Below are 23,543 nucleotides of genomic sequence, written 5' to 3'. Positions count from 1 at the left end.
TTCGACGGAGGAATGGCAGGCTCATCAAATAAGAGCGCACGTTCACTCACCGTGCCTCTTTTGTGTTCCCACCGGTCCATAATCCCCTGCCTTTTGAGAGGAAACCACTTTAGCATGCATTTAGTAATTAATGGATAAGATTATCCATAATTTTAATTACAATCATAAACATCAGGGAATTGGGTTTCGAATCCTCTTTTATTCAGCTTCACTGATGAGAAACAGAAGAAATAATGGGTGAGACTAGGGAAAAAAGGGAGGAACAAGGACAATGCAAGACAAAAGAGGATAAACAGTAAGAGCTAAGAAAGAAACCATGTGAAGGAAAACTGGAGGAAACGAGGAAATAAATGAAAATTCTTAAATTTGCTCCAGCTGTGCCTTCTGTACAATAATACAACAGGCCATGCAAATACGTAATCACTCAAAACTTTATGTCATGGCTCAAAACACACGCACGCATGCATGCACGCACGCACGCACACACAGGTTGGTGAGAGGATCCATGCATTTTATGTGCACTTCGTTGATTTGGCATGAGATGCCAATACAGTACATTGTACTCAAATTTCACTCTTCTCCCTGCATCACTCACATTGTTGCATCAGGCTTCAGCGTATTCCCAAACCAAAACAATCCACACGCTGCAAAAGCTTCATTTAATTATGGAAGTGCTGGGAGGAGCAGCCAAGGAGCTAGGATGACCCAATGATTCATTCTGTCGTAGGTGCTGCAGATACCCGGCTTGCGCAGGCTTGTGACATCCCAGCGCCGCTGTTGCCTCTTCCATCGAGAACCAGGCTCTTTTCCGACCTGATGGGCAGCGAGATGGCAGGGACCACGCTGCATGTCATGGCAGAGGAATAGGTTCGGGGCACATAACTGTTTCGGGGGAAAATGAGAAGCAGGCATTGAGGGAAGAATGTCTGTTTGTGATAAGATTGCCAGGTGCCAGACGATATACAGGGTGATCCAAAATAAACGCAACCCATGCGTAAATCGTGCAAGTAGTATTCTTACCAATTACAAATAGTTTGTACATGTTGGGATTTTTTTTGGCATTTCATGGACAACTATGAGCATCTTGTTGAATATTCCAGGTTAATTTAAACGAACCTTTCTTCGTATTGAAGTTGTTTCATCAGTATCTGTTTATATTGTTCATCAGACTATTGGGGTTTTCTGATATTGTAAAGTCGTAGACAAGAGCTCAAAGATTATTAGCAAATTCTTTTTTTACATCATCATCTATCTATAATTCCAGCAGTGTGTGTGTGTGTGTGTGTGTGTGTGTGTGTGTGTGTGTGTGTGTGTGTGTGTGTGTGTGTGTGTGTGTGTGTCCACCGTTTCTCCTCAACCACTGGTCCGATCTAATTGAAGCATGCCAGGTATATTGCTGGGGACCTGAGTATGTGCCTTTTCAAGGTTTGATATTAATCGGACAAGTGGTTCCCAAGTTATGGCCATTTATTTACCAAACCAATGACAGGACACATTGCTGCGTAGGCGTGGCCGTTGGGGAAGAGATCCTCAGCCGCGTTCCCCATTACGGGTTACAACGTACGGACTTCCGGATAGTGATGACTTACTGTATTCTAATAATTTCTCGATTTCTAATGCGAATTTATAGATAAACACAATGCTCCAATCCAGTCGTCGTTTACGAGAGCGAAGGAACGGACTGTGTGGTTGTTTCAAAGTTGTTGTTTTTATTTTATCTTTTTTCGCACGTACGGCCACGCACGTACGGACACGCGAGTTCGAAGGAACGGCCTGTGTCATTGTTGTTTCTGGCACGCGGTTTGAAAGTTTTTTATTTTAATTTTTTTTTGCACGTACGGCCACGCACTAGTACAATATAATTGCAGCTATCATCATGGAGTATGGTGGTCATGGAATATCGTGGTACTCCATACGTCAGGATGGCATGGGAAAAATATGGCCGCCTCATAAAATGTGCATGGAATGATACACTGAACATATACAATAGACTGAAGTCATAAGTTTTAAAAGCCGTAACTTTTATTTGAGTATTTTCAGAACGAAGATGACTGATAAAGACGCCACAATACACGGTTAAAGTACCAAATCGAGAGATCGCAAAATCGCCAAATTATGCTTACTCTCTCAATTGTGGCAGACAGCCGAGCTAAATGATGGCTGAAGCGATCGCAACGATAACAATGGGAAGAGGGGACAGTCTCTTGGGTATTGTACCGGTACCACAGAAAAAAAAAACAATATTGCAAAAGCTGTTGAATGACATTTACGCATGTGCATACTGAGAAACCATCGTAAAACTCAATCTGCCATAAACAATGTCTGCCGTAAATGGCAATGCCTCGTGGATTGCAAGTTACGACAAAATCCATTATTTATAAAGGAAAATGGGCCAGAATAAACATAATTATGTAAAAAACAAAGAAACAAGCCGGTAGGCGACATGGGTGGTCGCTATATAATCGCATACTAGTCATACAGTTTTTGACGGATCGGGCTGAAATTTTTTGCCAAAGAGGATTAAAGTGCGCATAAAAACACGGAAGCCGATTTTTGATTTTCGAAAAAAAAAATATATAAAAATATTTTTCGGATTTTTTTCAAAAATTTCAAAGTCCCGTTGCTGTGCAACGGTGGGTCCATAGTAACGGTGCTCAAAAGCATATAACTAGATCCTGGTATGAACCTACCAGTCAAGTTTCATCAAAATCGGTTGACTCCTCTGGCCTCCAGAGCTGTCCATTACATACATACAGACAGACGGAAAACCTGAGAATAAGGGTAGTCCAGCGACCACCCAAAAACGAGAACGACAACCTTCGACGTCATGATGTCGCCAGATATAACTCCGCCCACATTATTACATCATCATACATACTTGTACCATGTTTGATTTAAATCCCTGAACCCAGATTTTAAATATTAAATAATTCTGGCTGCCAGACCATGTGTCCGATCAGGTTGAAATTTATAAGGTATATTCCACACGTCCATTCCATCATAACTGTGATGTTTCACATCGACTGATGAAGCAGTTCAAGAAAAAGATTTTTTTTTAAAGAATTTCGTTGAAACCAATATGGCTGCCAGACCATGTGACCTATTAATTATTTGTGAACACCCTGGTATCCCCAAGGCTTGGGGAACATGTAAGTGAAGTTTCCCCTCGATCTGTCAAGCCGTTCTGCAGAAGAAGATTTTAAAATGTTTATTCTTCAAAAAAAATCATATCTGCCAAACTACAGTACGTGACCTATGACATCATCGGTGGAGAACTTTTGGTTCCTCATGGATAAGCTATCATACCTGTAAAGTTTCGCCTCGATCTGTTCAGCCGTTACGGAGATTATTTTTGAAGGTTTTGATGTAAAAAAGCAACATGGCTGCCAAGCCACGTGACCGATGACATCAATTTTTTTGCCAATTACAATTTAGCCTTGGATGACCCTCAAAATTTTTCATTCCGATCGGATAAAGCGTTTGACGTATGCAATTATGATGTCATAACGAAGCCACCTCCAACATCAAAAAAATTAAATAAATCACACTTGTTTCCCATGAGGATTACTTCACATGTGCTAAGTTCCTATCTTTTTCCATGGAGCGGTTTCGGAGATAGAGGTCCAAAGTTTTTCCTTTTTTTTACAACATGGCTACTACACCACGTGACCTATGACGTCACAATTATCATAAAAACATTCTACATGAGTAGTCGCACATATGGTGAAAATGTTGTGTCAATCGGATAAGCGACTGCAGAGAAAACAGAGAAAACTAGAGGGGAAGCACTCGGGAGAGTGCAAAACCTCCGCCGCCAATACTGCTGGGTCACTCAAGTGAACCTTATATCTTATTCATGAAATATGATGTCAACAGTGCTGACATCAAAGTCAACAAATTTCAAGTAAATCGGATGAAAATTGAGGATTTTAGAAACTCCACCTCAGATGTTGACCTTTGGCCGATGTTGATGTCAAAAAGAATTGGTGGTTGAGTTATAGTTCTTTAATCCAACATTTTTTTTTTGGGGGGGGGGTTGGAAATCACTTAAAACATGTAAAAATGCAAAAAAAAGTCGAAATTTTGTTGAAAAAAAAGTTGCAAAAATTTTTTTATCTAAATTTTTTTTGGGGGGGGAGGGTTGGAAATCACTTAAAACATGTAAAAATGCAAAAAAAAAAAATTTTCTCAATTTTTTTGGGGGTTGGAAATCACTTAAAATATGTAGAAATGCAAAAAAAATTTTTTCTCTATTTTTTGGGGTGGGGGGTAACAATTTTTTTTGGGGGGGGTTGTAAATCACTTAAAACATGTAGAAATGCGAAAAACAAAAATTCTCAATTTTTTGGGGGGGGGGTGAAAAAAAATTTTGGGTGCGGGGGTTGGAAATCAATTAAAACATGTAGAAATGCAAAAAAAAAAAAAAATTTTCTCTAACAATTTTTTTTGGGGGGGGGGACCAAGTCCAAAATTTAATGGCATGATCCTTGGACCATACCTAACCTCCCCTCCCCCCACCAAGTTTCGTCGAAATCCGTCGAGGAGTTTTTCCGTAATACTGTTCACAAACAAACAAACAAACAGAAAGGGGTAAAAACAGTAACCTCCATCCATCTTCGAAGATGGCGGAGGTTAATTAGCATGGACAGACGGACGCATGGACATACGTATTGACAGACAACCCAAAAAACGTCATGCCACCGGCGACTTCGTCAACGGAGGCATAACAATAATAACAAAAAACATCTTGGGATGAAATTCAAAGAAAAAAGGAATGACACCACAATCCTTTTATGAATTACTATCATGACATTTTTCACGTCTGTCGCACAACAACAAATGAGAATGAGCAATCAAAGACTTGTTTTGTGTGGTTTTATAGCATGTATCTTATAGACAGACGTAAACGCGTTCTAATTGTACCAAACATACTTTATAGAAATACTCATATTCAAATTGTAATACTTTAAAGAGGAACTTGGTTGAAATAAATAAAAATAAATTGTGGTCTACATCATGTGCGGACAGACAGACAGAGACAAACAGATTAAAAATCACTCATTGCAGCACTCGGCAAAACATAACAAAGTATAACGGCACTCGGTAGAGCACATACCTTACTCCACCAGGCTGAGCAGTTTACGTTTTGTATACCACTGATGGGCTGGATCTGAACCAAAATCCAATCGGCTTGTTCTTGTCACCTAACCAACTCATCCACCTAGTTTTGTCATAACTCGTCCACAACCTTTTGATAGATCATGCTAAACATAGTTTTTGGCTCTATCTCCCACTTTCAGAAATTATGCCGATGCTGACCTTCTGACCTCCAAAATAATTAGTGGTTCAATTCAGTGACCTGATGTGCAAATTTCAAGTAAATCGGATGAAAATTGAGGATTTTAGAAACTCCACCTCAGATGTTGACCTTTGGCCGATGTTGACTCAAAAAGAATTGGTGGTTGAATTCATTGAGGTGATATGAAAGTCACGTTCAAATTTCAAGTCAATCGGATGAAAATTGACAATTTTAGAAATCTGGCCTATGTTGACCATACATCGACCATCACAGGGACGGTACCTATAATCTCCGAAAGTTTCAAAACGATGGGCTGAGCTGTTTGGGTTGTAGGCGAGCGGGAAAAAACAAACAAACGAACAAACTAACGGAACAGATCAACATACTTGGCAAAATTTTTTTTTTTTTTGCCAAATGACAAACAGAACAAAGGCAATGTCCTCTCCTCTGGCGAGGGTAATAAAAACACAATTACACAAACCCAAACTACAATTTTTTTTTGTATACCTTGTCGAGGCTCGTATGAGAGCGAACACACAACGAACAGCAAGGGGGGCATGACACAAGAGGGGCGGGAGTGGGAAGAACAAAACAGTGGGGAACAGAGACATTAGGAGATCTGTGGAAGGGAGAGGGATGGAGTGGGGAACACGGGGAATACAAGATGGACATTACAGGGACTTTCAGGAAGGAAAGCAGGGAATTTGATGGAGGTGGGCTTGGTGGATTATCGGGGGTAGAAAAGATCGAGGATTTGGATGGGGGATGATAAGAGGTGGTGGTGAACAGCTATTTTGAAGGCCTGGTGGGAAGAATGGGAATGAATAGAGTGAGGGAGTTTATTCCAAAGGCGGGAAAAAAGAGCAATGAAAGAGTGAAGGTGAGCAGCGATTCGTGATTTTGGTAGTTTTACCAGAAGGGGGTTGTTGGCGGACCTTGAACGCCGTGCGGAAATGTGGTGGAGACAAATCGCAGAGAGAGCGGGGGGGGGGCGAGGCCGGAAAGGAGACTGTACAAGACAGAAAGACCACTGACCAGCCTGCGGTGAGAGAGTGAGACGGCCAAAGACTCAGCCTCATTGCGGGAGATGCCGATGATCCGAAATGCCTTGGTTTCCACAGTGTGAAGCCGAGAAAGGTGGGAGGCAGGAGCACCAGCCCAGAGGGGAGAGCAGTACTCCATCAGACTGTGGACGAAAGCTTTGTAAGTGGTCAGGAGCTCAGGTGGGCTGAGAAAGGACTTTGCATGACGGAGGATTCCCAGTTGGCAACTGACTTTGGAGGGGAGGTTTGAAATGTGGCTTTCCCAGGAAAGGTCATGGCAGATAGGGAGACCCAAAAGCTTGAAAGAAAGGACTTCTTCCAGAGGATTGTTGAGAAAGTGGATGGGGGGTGGTGGGGGGGGGTTCTAAACAGTCCTTTCGGAGAGACATAGTGAGAGTGTGAGATTTGTCCGGATTGAAAAACATGTTCCACGTGTTGGACCAGTTTGTGATTTTATCCAGATCTGCAGTGAGCGAAGAAGCTGCTGCTTGCCGGTCTGAGGGATGACCGATGGTACGGCAGAGGGTGGAGTCATCAGCAAAGAGATATAGAGGATTTTCCAGAGTCGGAGAGATCATTGATGAAAACCAGAAAAAGAACAGTGCCCAGAATGCTACCTTGAGGAACTCCAGCCTGGACAGGCTTGTGTACAAATGTTCAACTTCTTTCCACATAAACAATCTCATACAATTGTCATTACGAGAAGCACACACTCCCTACGGGAGCCCCCGGAGAGGGAATGGGGCGGAGGTGGTCATGTTTATTATCTTTGTGATTATTAATAGCATAGCAAAGTACCCACCCCACAGGCGATCTTGTTCCAAGTATGTAACACGTTCTTCTGACACGTCCATTTATTTGGGAGGTGTCTAAGCAACTGACCTGACTCGATCGCTCCCGATAATAAAATTAACCCAGGTTATGTATATGAAGTGAAAACATGCATAGTGCTTATGTGCATATATAATACACCAGTGAGGCATCCATGCTATGCACAGGAGGGAGGCAAACAGCAAAGACAAAATGTGGAAACGGCGAATGCCAAACCATAAACCAATAAATTCCATATTCCTGTGATACCTCGAGTCGAACATCAGGCATGGGCAGCCGGTTCGTGAAGGACTTGGGCAAAAAAAAAAAAAAAAAAAAAAAAAAAAAAAAAAAAACTTACTGCAGCTGACCGCAACAGAAGTAAGGTGGGTAATATTGTTGCGAATCTGGAAGCCATGAGCACACAACATACAGGTCCTTTAGATCAGTTATATCGGTAAGTACATATTGCCAGTTAGGGTCCCGACCATAGTCTAATGGGTAATTAAATGTTCCTGCGCTGTGGAGTTATTTTAATAGTCAGGTTTATTTTTACACCACCGACATCAACGCCGATGACGCCACATCTCTCTCACCGTCACTTCGCTTCCTTCACCGAGCTCTGGCCGACGTCAGGGGTGGGCGGAGCCCCTGCAGACACATGTTGCTCAACTTCCCCGACTGTGTAAGGGGCGGTCCTTTGGAATAAGGCGGAGTTCGGGGAGGAGCCACGAAGCGGCCCACGACCAATCGGCGTGCAGCGAGTGGGGTGACTGCCACTCAGCCAATCCGGGCCTGCGACAGGAGGAACGGGGGTTGCGTGATGTCACCACACCCCCGGGCCAATCGAGGGGTTTGCCGCCCGTTTTGGCCAGTGAGAGGGACGGTGAGGATTTTTGCACCAAAACTGGCCAGTGAGAGACGAAGAGCAACTTTGCGCGCCAAGACCAGCCAGTGAGAGAGGGAGGGTCGCGAGCCCCCCCCCTCCGAAGCGGGGGGGGGGGGGTATAATTATAGGCGCGGTCTGCGCGTTCGAGTTCTGGGTCTGGCGCGGTCTGCGCGCTCGTGTGGTGGTTGAGTGGCTCTCCTGTCGTTCTGCGCGTTGTTCTTCTGCGCGTTCGTGCGTGGTTCTCCGGCTGTCCTGGTCGCGTACGAGCTCTGGGAAGCGTCTGCGGACGGAGGGTCTTCTCCTGCCAGCCCTTGCCCTGCCGGCTTCGCAAGCTTGGATCCTCCAGATCGTGCAAGGGGTCCAGTTCGGCCCCGAGGACCTGGTCCTTGAAGACCGCAAGAGGCGGGCAGGTCCGAGTTAGGTCTCAATAAAGACCAACTGGTCCGGTCATTTTTGGGGTATTTGTGTGTGTCTGGAGCCCCGTCTTCAAGTAGAGAATTGTACAAGTGCTTTTGCTATATATATTCGTATTTTCATTTCTTATAATCGGTTTAGCTCTGCTCTTGCGTGCTTCCCTTCATTTCCCCAATTGCGTATAAATAAACCCCGTTTGTTCAATGTTTTCAGCTCGTTCGTGTCCAGTCTTGCATTGACTGAGCGTGTTGCGTGTGAGGGATTAGCTGGCCATTGCCGTTGTCACAGGATAATCGAGTCAGCCGGGTCTCAGCGATTAAACCGCTCAGAATCGCACACAGAACGAGCGTGCTAAGCGGCTCATTTCCGTACGAGTTCCGTCAAGTGTGAAATTCTCCGGTAGTGGACCACGTGGGTATTTAGGTAAATTGAAATTGGCAATCGACCCTACCCCACGTGGTCTATCCATTGGCGAATTTCGGTCCGATAGAGGACCCGTCGACTCCGGACTTATCTGGGGCGACGATCTGAATTCCGAGCGATCTGTCGAGCCGACTCGCGGCTCCATCCAGCGGACGGACTGCGGCCGATGTCCCGGCCCCACAACAATATTTCAATGATGTCAATGGCGAAACTGCAAATGCCAAATCCGCGAATATCACGGATGGAAACCCTCACGTAATTTCCTTCTCCTTTAAACTAAATCTTTCTATATTTTCATTCCAAACAGCATCTTTCCAAATAAAAATTAATACCAGACCATTAATTAAGATAACAAAATAAAATGTTAAACACACATGAGGATGAACAAATATAAATGTCATTCTGACATTATATCTGGATAGGGAACAACATCGTACGGATCGAAACTCAAAATCATAATTGTATTGAGGTATTTATGAAACCTTCCACCCACCTTAGGACACCGTCTGGGACCCAAAAAGGTTCCATAGAAGGTTTGTCAGGGCTCGCCCCAAGACTGAATGGTTCGGGGACGGACAGTTACAGAAGATCCGCATCCGGAAATTAAACAACTCGGCAATGCAGTTTCTTCTGAACGCATAGTGCTACTTGAACGTTAATCACAGAACATCCGGATACCAGAATTTCTTTGAAGCGATTCTTCAGCATTGAGAGATAAAGTCAAAAAATGATGAAAAGCGCGATATCTCACAAAGTTATGAAACGGATTTGGACGGAACTTGAAGGAAAGATTTGGTCTGTGAAAAGGTCAAAATGATTTGATTTTGGCGAAGATCCGGATCAGGCCTATCATTGGGATAAAAAAAGAAGCTGAAACTGTTCATTGTGGCGGAGGTATGCGCTTTACCGAGTAACAATGTAGTTTCTCTTGTGACCCTGGAACCGAATAACAAAAAAAAATCTTCACAACAGCTCCCAACTTGCCTACCGCCCCCCCCCCACGCCCACCACACCAACATAATTAATAGTAAATAAACTTAGCCTGTGCATTCATGATCCCCAGATATGACCTTCCCATCACTGTTAAGAAGCAATCAAACCAGGTCCGGTGTCTCCCTCAAGGAAGTCTGCCAAGTACATCTGGCTCCCATGTAAATAATAGCTGGCACAATATTTGTGTATTTTCACGTTGCGAGATTCCTTTGTTGAAGTCGGTTGACAGAGCATCGTCTGTTCCATTGTAGACGTCCATATATATCAACAAGCCTGCCATGTCCACAGGAGCCACTCAGGGGATGTGCCCTGAGTGCAAGATGAAAAGCTTTGGCAATGTCTGTTCTTTTTGCGTTATTAGGATAAATTTTGTGAGAAGATTGAAAATATGAGCATGGGTATAACAGAATATTACTGAAAAAGAGTGAGAAATGCCCTTGCAACACGTCCCCGACCGGTCCCAATAAATCTCCGGGAGATAAAAATATGTTTGCGTTTAAGACATGCTTGAGCCGATACGAGAACTAAAATGAAGAAGAAGAAACCCTATAACCCACCTGTTTGGTTGGTTCCATTTGTCAAAATAAAATGAAAATAATTTTTCATTAATTTATATATATTTTGTCGATGAGAAACCAATATGGACAACCAGGATAACAAGCCAGAGATAAATTAATTTGCTTCAACATACACTCCAGCTGATACTGGAACCTAAATGAAGAAGAACAACCTCTCCAACCAACCATGTTTCTATCGTTTCTCGACTTTTCCCATTTCATATTGAAAACAAGAAAGAGCAATCAGAGATTGCAGACCCTCACCAGGACTTGTTTGGTGTGGTGTATTTTGTGTGGCAGATAAATTGAAGGATGTACGAAATGAAAGGTATAAATTGTCTCGTTATATATGTGTCAGGGTCAAAGGTTTGAAAAGTTGTCACGCTTATATGGTCTAAAGATCTAAAGGTCTAAAGGTCAAAGGGGTCTCAATGGTGTAATTTAAGGTCTAAAGGGTCGGAATTGTCTGAAGGGGACGAAAGGGTCTTAAAATGTCCAAAAAGGGCCGAAAAGTCAAAGGGGTCTTCAGGGTATTAAAAGGTCTGAAAGGTGTGAAGGTCTAAAGGGTAGAATGGAGTTTACGGCTCTTCAGGGTTTGAAAGGGTCTAAAAGAATCTAAAAGGTGTGTTGGGGACTAAAGGGTCTTCGGGATCTAAAGGGTTTAAAAGGTTTGCAGGGTCTTTGGGGTCCTTAGGGTTTTTACATGGAATTTTTACGTGCAGGAGGAAGCCATTCGGCCGATCATGCTTGCACCACACCAATACCAGATTTAAAAAGTGAAATCCTTCAATACAGCGCGTGTGGTGAAGGAAATGAGTACACTAATGTTAAAATATGCAATTTATGCTTTTTCAGTTGAAAAACAATTAAAAAGCGGACTTAATATTTGAAATGTAAAAATCTTGTTATTATTGTGATAAGCACCTTTATATACAACAGAAGGAATGAAATCGTTCGATACAGCGTGGCAGGGGGCCGCAAAAGAATGATAGCATAAGAAGGAGTTAGCTTTCAGCATTCGGCGATCGGCGCGAAATGCGATGGTGGGCGGAAATGACGTCTTTCGGCGCGAAATGCCATGGTGGGTGGAAATGACGTCTTTCGGCGCGAAATGCCATGGTGGGCGGAAATGACGTCTTTCGTTCATTCGTACATGAGAGGGGCGCATTTCTTGGTTTTTTCCCGTCAAGCAATAAATTAAATGGTTTTCACATATATACTGTAACACATTAGTTTCACAAATTTCCATTGAAATACTCGGGTATTTCCATCAATTCTCGCTATTTCCGTCTAGGTTACGCACTGCCATCTACCGGACGGCCGTCATTGGCTGTCTTGAGGCACGTGGGGGGGGGGGAGAGGGGGGACGGGGGACACCGGAGACGCGGGAGACACCGGGGACATTTCAAACTCGGTGCAATTGTATACAGCGCACGCGCTGTAATAAATCCGTCAATACCCCCATGTGCAGCCTTTTGGCTGCTACACTGGTACTCATTTTGCCGACCTCAGAAGGATGACAGGCTGAGTCAACCCCCCTGGTGTTAATTCAGCAGGAAACAAGGTTTGAACTCAGGAGCCTAGGAACCCAAGCTACCACCCTAACCGCTAAGCCAACACCAGGTTCACCAGGGTTATGAAGGGTCTAAAAGGTTTTCAGGGCCTCAAAGGGACTTCAGAGTTCCGAAGACGCTCAAGAGTTTGAGCGATCTTAGGGTCTTTGTGAGTCTTCGTGGTCTTTGGGACCTTCATGGATCTCAGGGTTGTAAAAGGTTCTAAAGGGTCGAATGTAATTAATACACTCACATTCTGTGTGGACAAACAAACAGCCAAACAAAGGGACCCAAATACAATACCTTCTCCTCTGGCGAGGGTAATAACCCAATGTACATACACAAAGCAAAAAACATGCGTATGGCTTATGTGCATATATAATACATCGTGATTATATACTTGGAATCATTGCAATTGCAGTGGGCCATGGACCAACACCCAGGCCTAAGGCCTGTCGATCTGTGCTGCTTCATGCAATGGCAGCACATGATTTATTGGAGTGGAGTCAGGGCAGCTGTCTAACCAATAAGTGCAAAGCCGTGGGGGTGGAGTCAGGGCAGCTGATCACTGACCCATGTATAATGTGTGATATTTTCTAAATTCAAAAAGGACAAAAAACTGTGAAAAATTGACGAAACACCCTGAAACCTGAACTTGTTCTGCAATTTATCATAATAAAACCGTGTACCAAGGATCAGTTGAATACGTTAAAGAGTATGGGGGGGGGGGGAAGTGTGAAAAACTACAGGTGGGATGGATGGATGGATGGACAGATGGAGAGATGGAGAGATGGAGAGCAAACCAATAGTCCCCTCCGGTAAAACCGGTAGGGTACCAATAATGTAAAATATCCACCAGTTGGAGAGATGTATATTTGTTTGTTTGTCTGTGAGCATGATATCTCAAAAGGTTATGGACGGATTCGGCCAAAACTTGGTGGACATGTTGGGTGTGTGACAAGGACAAATTGATTGGAATTTGATGACGATCCGGACATCACAATTGAGGGATCGGGCCAAAAAAACAAAAACACAGTGCCTATAGAAAGTCCACAACCCTCTCCAAATTTTCACCTTTTGTTGCCTTATAGCCTGGAATTAAATTGCAACAAATCAGACTTTTCCACCTTTATTTACACATTGTAACCCACAAATTCAAAGTGAAAAACAAATTCTCGAAATTTCATAAAATTAATTAAAACTACAAAACTATAATTTCTTGGTTGGATAAGTGTCCACCCCCATGAGTTAATACTTGGTGGAAGCACCTTTGACAGCAGTTAGAGCTGTGAGTCTGTTGGGATCGGTCTCTACCAACTTTGCACACCTTGATTGGGAAATAATTGCCCATTCTTTTGGAGAAAACTGTTCAAGCTCAATCAAGCTACATGGGGAGTGATGATGGACAGCAATCTTCAAGTCATGCCACAGATTATATTCGATTGGATTTAGGTCAGAGCTCTGACGAGGCCACTCAAGGACATTTATCTTTTAGTTCCTTCGCCACTCCAGTGTAGCTTTGGCTGTGTGCTTCGGGTCTTTGTCATGATGAAAGTTGAACTTCCGTCCCAATTTCAGCTTTCTTGCAGAGGGCAGCAGGTTTTCCTCTAGGATTTTTCTGCATTTTGCTCCATCCAGAAAAATATTTAATGCACGAGGATCCCTTAATATTGAGTATATGTATTTTAATAAGCTACAGAGAATATAAAAATAATATTCTACCTTATAAAGATTATTTAGATTCCCAGTCTGCTTGGGGTAAGGGACTCCGATGTTTAATCGTAGGCTGGTAACCTTCCAATACAGTAAAGAAATAAGGCCATTTAAAATGCAAATGGTTACATATATGCCTGGTGTTGGCTTAATGGCTGGAGTGGTGGGCTTGGGATCCGAACATCCTGAGTTGTTCTGAATTCTGTTATTATCATACCAGATTTATTTTGAAATAATCAGAATCACTACAATTTAACATAGGTGGACACCAAATAACCTGGTGTGTGATTTTGAAGGTGATTGGTTACACCTGAGCTAATTTAAATTGCTATTATGAGGGGGTGGACACTTATCCAACCAAGATATTCCAGTTTTGTATTTATAAATTAATTTTATGAAATTTGTGCCATTTGTTTTTCACTTCGAAGTTGTGTGTTACGATCTGTAAATAAAAGTGGAAAAAAAGTCTGATTTGATGAAATTTCATTCCAGGCTAGAAGGCAACAAAAGGTGAAAATTTTTAAAGGGGGTGTAGACTTTTTATAGATATTGTATATATATCACGATATCTAAAAAAGTTGTGGACAGGTTATGACCAATTCCTGCCCCAACTTCCTCTGTGGGAGTGGCGAACCTTCAAAGATTATAACTGTAGCCAAGAAACCGCAACGGCAAGACCGATGTTCTGTTGAGAGCATGGGTACATGATGATGATTTTCTTGTAAATGCCTCTACTTTCACACCCCCACACTCCCCTCAAATAAAAAAAAACCAAGAAGAAAAAAAAAGCTGTTGTTAGGCTGTCAACCTCTCCCACTTTGGTGTTGCTCGTGTTTCCATTTTGTTGTATACAAGCAAAGAGGCTGTCTTTACAGAATGGGTAATTCCCCTACCATTTATGGTGTATCCCAGCATATTTAATCAACTGGAAACACCCACTCCCCTCAGGTGTTTCGGAGGGGTGGTGGGGGGGGGGAGTGGAGAAAATATATTTTGAGGAATGGGTAGTAATCTCCATTTTCAGCAGGCATCAGTAAACCATTTTCAATGTGGCAGGTGTGCAGGCAAAATCATAAATAGTCCCCCCCCCACTCCTCATTGGGGGATTTTATTTTTGTGCGCTTAACCTAACAATGGGTACCACATATGCAAAGATGTGGAGTTTGGCTCAGCTCTGTTTTTTTTTCTTTTTCAATGATTTTTAAGATCGGCACAGGCACAGGCATGCGCGCACGCGCACGCGCACACGCACACGCACACGCACACGCACACGCACACACACACGCACACGCACACACACACGCACACACACACACACACACACTTTACTTTCTCATATATAGTTGAATGATGACTTGTAACAAGGTTCACTTGATGATGCTATACGATACACTTCTACATAAATACAATCGGGGTCCTTCTCTGACCCTGAACCCCAGGGTTTATGATTTTTATTTTTTTTACCCCCCAAAACTACACCGGTGCAACCCCCACATACAACCACAAGTTTTCAACTCATGTAGTGGTTCAGGAGTGCCGATAAGTCAAAAACAAAAACAGTATGACAATTCCCTCGCTTCTATGACGTCGATGGTTTTCATGCAGAGAATTTGGGTATTTTGTTGACTTGTAATACCCTCTTACACCAGGGGGAGTGGCACTATACGATACACATTTACATGGAGAATTCGTGTTCTCCCGTCACCCTGAAACCACTGTTGGGGTGAGGAGGTTTTTTTTTTTTCTTTCTTTGTTCGTTTGTTTTTTGAAAATAGCCCAAAACCTTCCCAGGTACCTCTCCCTCCTCCCCAATCCCCGAGTACAACCACCAGTTTAACTCATTTCGTCCAGCAGTCTTGGAAAGCCAGATAACCTCCTCCCCCCGCCCAATTTTTTTTTTAACATATATATATATATATATATATATATATATATATATATATATATATATATATACGTAGTCTGATCAACTGTTGAGATACAAAGGCACGTGTTGTAATGTTGAAGGAGACAATATGTTATTGATGGGCAGACTCTTTTCTTGCAATATAAAAGTAAGTGAAAGAAGGCACAGGGAACGTTCAGAGAGGAAGGTAGGTTATCGCCAGTATGATGGAGGGCAGATGACCGATGCATGTAATCAATGTCAATGTCTTGGCATGTGATACAAGTAAGAAAACCAGTTTAGGAATAACAAAAGAGACTTTCATTGCTTACCAACGGTTGTGGAATCTTCCCAGTCCGGCAAGAATTTCGTGACGATCAAAACAAACACGTATGTACGATGCTTCCGATCTTGATCCTTGTGGAATGTGGATGAGGATAGACAAATTACATGATGTGAGCAGAATGAAATCCAAAGTAGGCAATAACACGTTTTTGTTATCTTTCATGGGGGAATGATTGGTATGAAGTTAACAGATGTAATAGAACTGGCAGTTCAAGACAGCAATTCTCACCTCAAAGATACCAAGCAATCGGCCCAATGTACCCTGCACTCCAGCCTGCATAGACAAACACAAAGATAAGAGGTATGCATAAAAACAAAACGAATGCTTTAAAAAAAAAAAAAAAAACTAACCTTGGTTTGGGGAAAAAGAAGGTATGGAGGATACAAGAGAAGACAGAAACCACTCACAACAGGATGGTGATCAAACAACCAAACCAGATACAAGTGACTTTATAGAGGGGGGTGGAGGAGAATAGGAGAGGAAAGAAGCTACAAAAAGTAAAAGGGATGAGTATGGAGGGTTAAAATGGAGGTAGAGAAGATCAGGTGTAGGGTTGCAAGTGAGTGCGGTAGAGTCAGGAAGGTAATTTAATGGGTAGAAAGAGGAGAAGCAAAAGAATGGAAGTGAGCAGCAAGTTTGGGTTTTACAAGGTTAACAAAGAGGGAGAAACCAGAAGAACACCGACATCTAACAAAGGGTTGGGGAGACACAGAGGGCTGAAAAATAAAGGAGCAAGTTGAGAAGAGGCGGTATGAAACAAAAAGGCTCCCAACCTGTATGCAATTAGACAGCAACAAGCTTTGTGCCTTTGCATCTATGCCTGAGATCCTATGGATGTTGAGACCTTTGGATTGCACAGCATCCAAGAGCGAGCTGGAGCTATCCATCCATCCATTGGGACCGTACTCCGTGCATCGCGGTTTTCAATACCACAACATTGTCCAGGAAAGTAACCCCCACGATATGTAAGGGTTTACTGTACTCCTTGAAGCAAGAGAAAATGTATAACAGTACACAAGGCAATCCAAACAACAACAATTACGTATTATTGGAGATCCGGTGTGTTACGTAATTAATAATATACATAACTCGAACTGCCACTTTATAACTGCTGGCAGTGATGACCAGGTACCAAGACATCCTACTTTGATTGGACACCTGACCCTGACCCGTGACGTTTTAAAAAAAAAAATTATTCAATTGAATTTAGAATGGGATGAAAAAAGAAAAAATTCAATTCCAATCAAATGGAAGACCAAATCGGTACAGTCCTGCATTGGAGTAATCAGAAAGAACCCGAACAAGCAAAAAGTAATGATGAAGTCATCAGGAGGAACCTGGATAGGATTCCCATTTCAGCTGCGACAACTCCACCCTCAAACCCATCCAGGTACAGCTAAGTGAGCCTTTCAAAAAAATTAAAATAACCTAGATCAAAAAAAAATCAAATAATTCTGGCTGTCAAACCATGTGACGTATCAATTATTCCTGAACAACCCTGAACACGCAATGCTTGGGGAACATTTGTGTGAAGTTTCCCCTCGATCTGTCCAACCGTTCTGGAGAAGATTTTTTTTTGTAGGTTTTAGGGTAAATCCAAACCATGTGATGCATGACGTGTGTGAACCTTTTGTTCCTCAGAGATAGGCGGTCATACGTGCAAAGTTTCACCTCGATCTGTTCAGCCACTTTAGAGAAGATTTCTGAAGGTTTTTTTTTGTTTTTTAAACAATATGGCTGCCAAATCACGTGACCAATGACGTCATAATTATGATTAAAACATTCTACGTGAGTAATCACACCGATGGTGAAAATTTCTCAATCCGACAAGCGGTTGCGGAGTAAAAGCATGAAAGTTCTGCACGGACAGACACAGACACAGACAGACGGACGGACCTAAATGCAATACCCTCTCCTTCGGCGAGGGTAAAAAAGAAAAAGATACCAATGATATCACTGAAGGTTTTTTTTTTTTGGTGCAATTTGTCCGCTACCGAAGGTTATGGATCCACTCGTTTGTTTGTGAGCAGGATATCTCAAAAGTTATGGACAGATTCGGACTAAATTTGGTGGACAGGTTCCGTGTGTGTCAAGGACAAATTGATTAGATTTTGGTGACAAACAGAGGTGAAAACATAACCTCCGTCCATCTTCGGTGATGGAGGTAGTAAAGCCAAGCATTTACCGAAGTCTGAAAAGACATGGTACCGGAACTGTCAATCAACATAGACTCAAAATTCACAGGTGCCATTGTCTGAAAAAGCCAACACATGGTGTTCTACAGTACCAGTTTCTACGTAGTGCCCCCTTTTGCCACAACAAAGGTTAAGGCCCGAAACGTCAGCTTCAATTTTATTCAAGGTAGATCAATCAGCACAAGTTTTATTTTATTTTATTTTTTTAAACCACAATTTTATTTCGTATTTGTTTTGACTGGTATCAAGAAAACCATGAGGGCGCTGCGGCAACAACACAACTTGCTGAAAGACCGGTGTGGGACTGGGAACTCAGACCATGTCGATACAACACAAAGAAGCAGCACCACCCAGAATGAAGCGTGAAGAGGAGGAGATACAGAAACTACTCACTGCGTTTCAATTATCTACCATATCCATGGACTGTGGCTCATGCCATGGACTCAGAATCATGATAAAATATGATGGTATGGAATACAGCTATGTTTATGATCCATCCATTCCATCCATTGGGACCATACTCTGTGCAGAGCGTTGGTGCTGCCGAAGCAGTCTCCTTGGCTATTGGACACAATCCTGGACCGGTCGCCACTCCGACACAGGATACCAGCAAGCTGGCACTCATTTTACCGACCTCGGAAGGATGACAGGCAGTCAACCCCACCTGGTATTCGTTCAACATCCGAGTTGGATTTGAACTCAGGATTCCTGGATCCCCAGTCCACTACCCTAACCATTAAGCCAACACCAGGCATGTATGTATGTTCATGATGTTCATGATTGACCTTTCCAGTCGAAAAAATAAAAACGCTCAACACCAAGATATAGGTGTGTTACAACCACATACCTCTGCAGTTATCATCAATTGGGAATATGATCCCACCACAAACAATAACCAATAATTAAAAGAAGAAAAAATAACTAGAGTTCACAGAACACCCATCATTCTTTGAGAAATCGATGGGATGAGTCACGTCGTCCTGTAAAAAAGGACATTGGAAGGATCATTCAAAAACTTGCTTTGCGTTTCTGAGCACGATCTATATTTCCTACAAGCTGCGATTTTGTCTGAATGTCGATATTCCCCAACGCAGAGACTGCGGGCGGAAAATTTGATTGGTCGAGATGGCGCAAAATTCCATCAAAGTACAGTACTGCTAAACTGGAGGTTTTGGAAGTGTCATCCAGGTGATACGTGTTCTTGCTGCAGTGTTCAAGTATTTCAATCAATTGAAATAAAATAAAATGCTTTCAAAGGCTGGAGAAAATAAATTGAAATAAACTTGTTTCAGAAGTCTACCGCTGTTGATGCAGCATCTTTTACGCCACCTTGTTTGATGCGTTAAATTAGTTTTTCGTTCTGTTGTGTTTGTCCTTTTTGACGGTCCTAAAACACGAAGTTTCCTGTTTGGAATGATTTCTGTACAATTTGCCAAATTCAGAGCCAAAGTACTGCTAAATTGCAGGTTCATGTTGTGGTGTTCAAAATATAAAATTAAATTGAAATCAAGAAGTTACTCGATTGTCGACTGACGTCTGTCAGAGACACAGAGACAGACAGACAGAGACAGAAAGTGAACCGATTGCTTAATCCGGATTTTCACTACGTGTGGGGCGTGCAAAGTAAAAATGATACGACAATGTGACTTTACGCACTCCATGGGCATGTGCAGAGGTTTCCCAAGCAGAATATGCAATCAGATCTTGTCTGTGGTGTGGGTTGAACGGGAACATTTTTCAAACAGGCACTGCTCCGAGTCTACAGAGGAGTCATCACCCTTTTGGGCGAGGCTAATGAGTATAAAATGGATAATAGAAAATGGATTCCAATTCCTTGAGGCACCCAAGTGATAAATGACACAAGTTCAAGTTTTGCAGTGTGTGGTGCAGAACGTCCACCAACCAGTACACACGACAATTCTTACCTCCTCACAAACCTCACGCACTGCAGCCACTTTTGGCTCTTCATCTGGCTCCATCCCTCCCCCTGGGATGATCCAGTGCTCTGGCTTTTGGCTGCTGCTCACGAGTAAAACCTCAGAGAGAAGCAACACATGATATGCTTCAAATAAGTTGGTTGGTCTTTGGATAGAGGGAGGGGTTGGTTGATAGGTGGAGGGAAGGTCGGTCAGTCAATTAGTCAGTCTGGAGATGAAGGGGGAGTTGGTGGGTGAGTCAGTCTAGGGATGGAGAGAGGGATGGCGGGTCTACAGATAGGAGGGAGGGATGATGGGTATACAGATATGAGGAGGGATGGATGGTGGGTCTACAGATAGAGGGAAGGATGGATGGTGGGTCTATGGAGGGAAGGATGGATGGTGGGTCTACAGAGGGAAGGATGGATGGTGGGTCTACAGAGGGAAGGATGGATGGTGGGTCTACAGAGGGAAGGATGGATGGTGGGTCTACAGAGGGAAGGATGGATGGTGGGTCTACAGAGAGAGGGAGGGTGGGTCTACTGAGAGGGGGAGGGTGGGTCTACAGAAGGAGGGAGGGAGGGATTGTGGGTCGACGGATGGAGGGAGGGATTGTGGGTCGACGGATGGAGGGAGGAAGAGATTGTGGGTTGACGGATGGAGGGAGGGATTGTGGGTCGACGGAGGGAGGGATGGTCGGTTGATGGATGGATGGAAGGAGGGATGGTCGGTTGATGGATGGATGGAGGGAGGGATGGTCGGTTGATGGATGGATGGAGGGAGGGAGGGATGGTCGGTTGATGGATGGAGGGAGGGATGGTCGGTTGATGGATGGAGGGATGGTCGGTTGATGGATGGATGGAGGGAGGGATGGTCGGTTGATGGATGGATGGAGGGAGGGATGGTCGGTTGATGGATGGATGGAAGGATGGTCGGTTGATGGATGGAGGGATGGTCGGTTGATGGATGGATGGAGTGAGGGATGGTCGGTTGATGGATGGATGGATGGAGGGAGGGATGGTCAGTTGATGGATGGAGGGAGGGATGGTCGGTTGATGGATGGAGGGAGGGATGGCCGGTTGATGGATGGAGGGAGGGATGGTCGGTTGATGGATGGAGGGAGGGATGGTCGGTTGATGTTTGGATGGAGGGAGGGATGGTCGGTTGATGGATGGATGGATGGTCGGTTGATGGATGGATGGATGGAGGGATGGTCGGTTGATGGATGGATGGATGGAGGGATGGTCGGTTGATGGATGGATGGAGGGATGGTCGGTTGATGGATGGATGGAGGGAGGGATGGTCGGTTGATGGATGGATGGAGGGAGGGATGGTCGGTTGATGGATGGAGGGAGGGATGGTCGGTTGATGGATGGATGGAGGGATGGTTGATGGATGGATGGAGGGACGGATGGTCGGTTGATGGATGGATGGTCGGTTGATGGATGGATGGAGGGGTGGTCGGTCGATTGATGGATGGAGGGATGGTCGGTTGATGGATGGATGGAGGGGTGGTCGGTCGATTGATGGATGGAGGGATGGTCGGTTGATGGATGGATGGAGGGGTGGTCGGTCGATTGATGGATGGATGGAGGGATGGTCGGTTGATGGATGGAGGGATGGTCGATTGATGGATGGAGGGATGGTCGATTGATGGATGGATGGAGGGAGGGAGGGTCGGTTGATGGATGGATGGAGGGATGGTCGGTTGATAGATGGATGGAGGGAGGGATGGTCGGTTGATGGATGGATGGATGGAGGGATGGTCGGTTGATGGATGGAGGGATGGTCGGTTGATGGATGGATGGAGGGAGGGATGGTCGGTTGATGGATGGATGGATGGAGGGAGGGAGGGAGGGAGGGGTTGTGGGTCGACGGGAGAAGATGAGGGATGGATGGAGGATGTCCGGATGGGCTATGATCTCCTCCCCGAGCATCAACACAATTGAGGAATAAGAAGAGAAGCCACGAAGAGTTCCAGTTTAGTTGTGTCAAAGTGGAGAAAAGAGCTTCATGTGATAAAGACATGTTAAGGTGGGTGATGTGTGTTTTGGCGCCATCCGTACCTCGTTGTCCCTGTCCCCACTCAGGCATACACACGCTGCCCGTCGGCGATACCCATCTTCGTCATATGTTCGAGTCTGGTTCATCTTTTTCGTCATGATGGCGCCAATGTCGAGCTCCCAGCACGAGCAAAACGGAACCGCGGCGAGGTGCGAGCATGACCGACACCGCCTCGTCCAACTACTTCAGCTCGGAATTACCGACGCCCCGCACAATTATCACGATTTTCAAAAAATAACTTTATCATGTAATTCAATCGGAATGCAACAAACTTCTGCGGCCAAAAAAAGTACGGAGAGACACCGCTATATCATCACGTCACGTGAGCACCTCACGGATCAATCACAAGCGGAGACACGCCCATCTATATCCGCTTGTTGTGGTTTAAAAATCGTCCCTTCGACCCTTTCGTGATCTTAATATTTAAAGTACTACTCCTCCTTCAGGACGGAATGACTGAGCAGCTTTTTCAGGTCGAGTTTATCTATTCATTGCGGTTCCGTCTCGAAGAGCCTGTTGTGGTAAAATATACTCTGAAATCTCAACGTTCGATGACGTCGTTTCCGGCGAAACAACCGTTTAAAGGAAAGCAAACACGTCTATCGCCATTATTTCAGAAATCGAACCCAAAGTCAAGCGATGTTGCTCTTGTGAAATGAGGAGAAAAATACGTAAATGAGTCACCACTATTCTCAGGCAGCTTCGACCCATATTTCTGAGTTATGAGGACAGAATAAACAAAAACGGGTTTTTTTTCCCCTTTTTTTTTTCCCCTTTCTTTTTTTTTTTCACCCTTTCTTTTTTTTTCCCCCTTTCTTTTTTTTTTCCCCCTTTCTTTTTTCCCCCTTTCTTTTTTCCCCCCTTTCTTTTTTCCCCCCTTTCTTTTTCCCCCTTTCTTTTTCCCCCTTTCTTTTTTCCCCCTTTCTTTTTTCCCCCTTTCTTTTTTCCCCCTTTCTTTTTCCCCCTTTCTTTTTTTCCCCCTTTCTTTTTTCCCCCTTTCTTTTTTCTCCCTTTCTTTTTTTCCCCTTTCTTTTTTTTTTCCCCTTTCTTTTTTTCCCCTTTCTTTTTTTTCCCCCTTTCTCTTTTTTTCTTTTTTCCTTTCTCTTTTTTTTCGTTGTCTTTTTTTCGTTGTCTTTTTTTCGTTGTCTTTTTTTCGTTGTTTTTTTTTCTTTGTCTTTTTTTCTTTGTCTTTTTTTTTTTGTCTTTTTTTCTTTGTTTTTGTCTTTTTTTCTTTGTCTTTGTCCTTTGTCTTTTTTCTTTGTCTTTTTTTTGTCCCTTTTTTTTTCCTTTTTTTCCCCTTTTTCCCTTTTTTGCCTTTTTCCCCATTTTTTTCCTTTTCCCCCTTTTCCCCTTTCCCCCCTTTCCCTGCTGGGCCAGTTACTTTGAGCGGTTGTACCAGGCTGATCCCCCAACTGTCGAGTTGGACATCAAGGGTGTTACTAT

The 23,543-nt window shown here is 43.7% G+C and overlaps 1 protein-coding gene across 5 annotated transcripts; it reads right to left on the bottom strand.

Annotated features, from left to right (window-relative positions):
- Positions 1 to 179: 179 nt before the first annotated feature.
- On the bottom strand, positions 180 to 22,463 carry LOC147019269 (diphosphoinositol polyphosphate phosphohydrolase 1-like). 5 transcript variants are annotated; one of them, XM_085899620.1, is made up of 5 exons: positions 22,103 to 22,457; positions 20,046 to 20,156; positions 16,154 to 16,198; positions 15,912 to 15,996; positions 180 to 843 (listed from the first exon to the last, which is right to left on the bottom strand). In XM_085899620.1, exons 1-5 carry the CDS (start codon positions 22,196 to 22,198, stop codon positions 656 to 658), a joined length of 525 nt encoding a protein of 174 aa, XP_085755746.1. In that variant the 5' UTR covers positions 22,199 to 22,457; the 3' UTR covers positions 180 to 655. The 5 variants fall into 5 exon arrangements, with proteins under 5 accessions (XP_085755746.1, XP_085755748.1, XP_085755749.1 ...); XM_085899622.1 differs by having other exon boundaries at positions 180 to 813; positions 22,103 to 22,450; XM_085899623.1 differs by lacking the exon at positions 22,103 to 22,457 and adding an exon at positions 16,699 to 16,909.
- Between the last annotated feature and the right edge of the window lie 1,080 nt (positions 22,464 to 23,543).

Source organism: Eptatretus burgeri, chromosome 10 (assembly GCF_056783735.1).
Source record: "Eptatretus burgeri isolate ZD-2024b chromosome 10, Ebu_testis_v1, whole genome shotgun sequence".
Lineage (NCBI taxonomy): Eukaryota > Metazoa > Chordata > Myxini > Myxiniformes > Myxinidae > Eptatretus > Eptatretus burgeri.
This window is presented reverse-complemented; position numbering and strand designations above follow the sequence as displayed.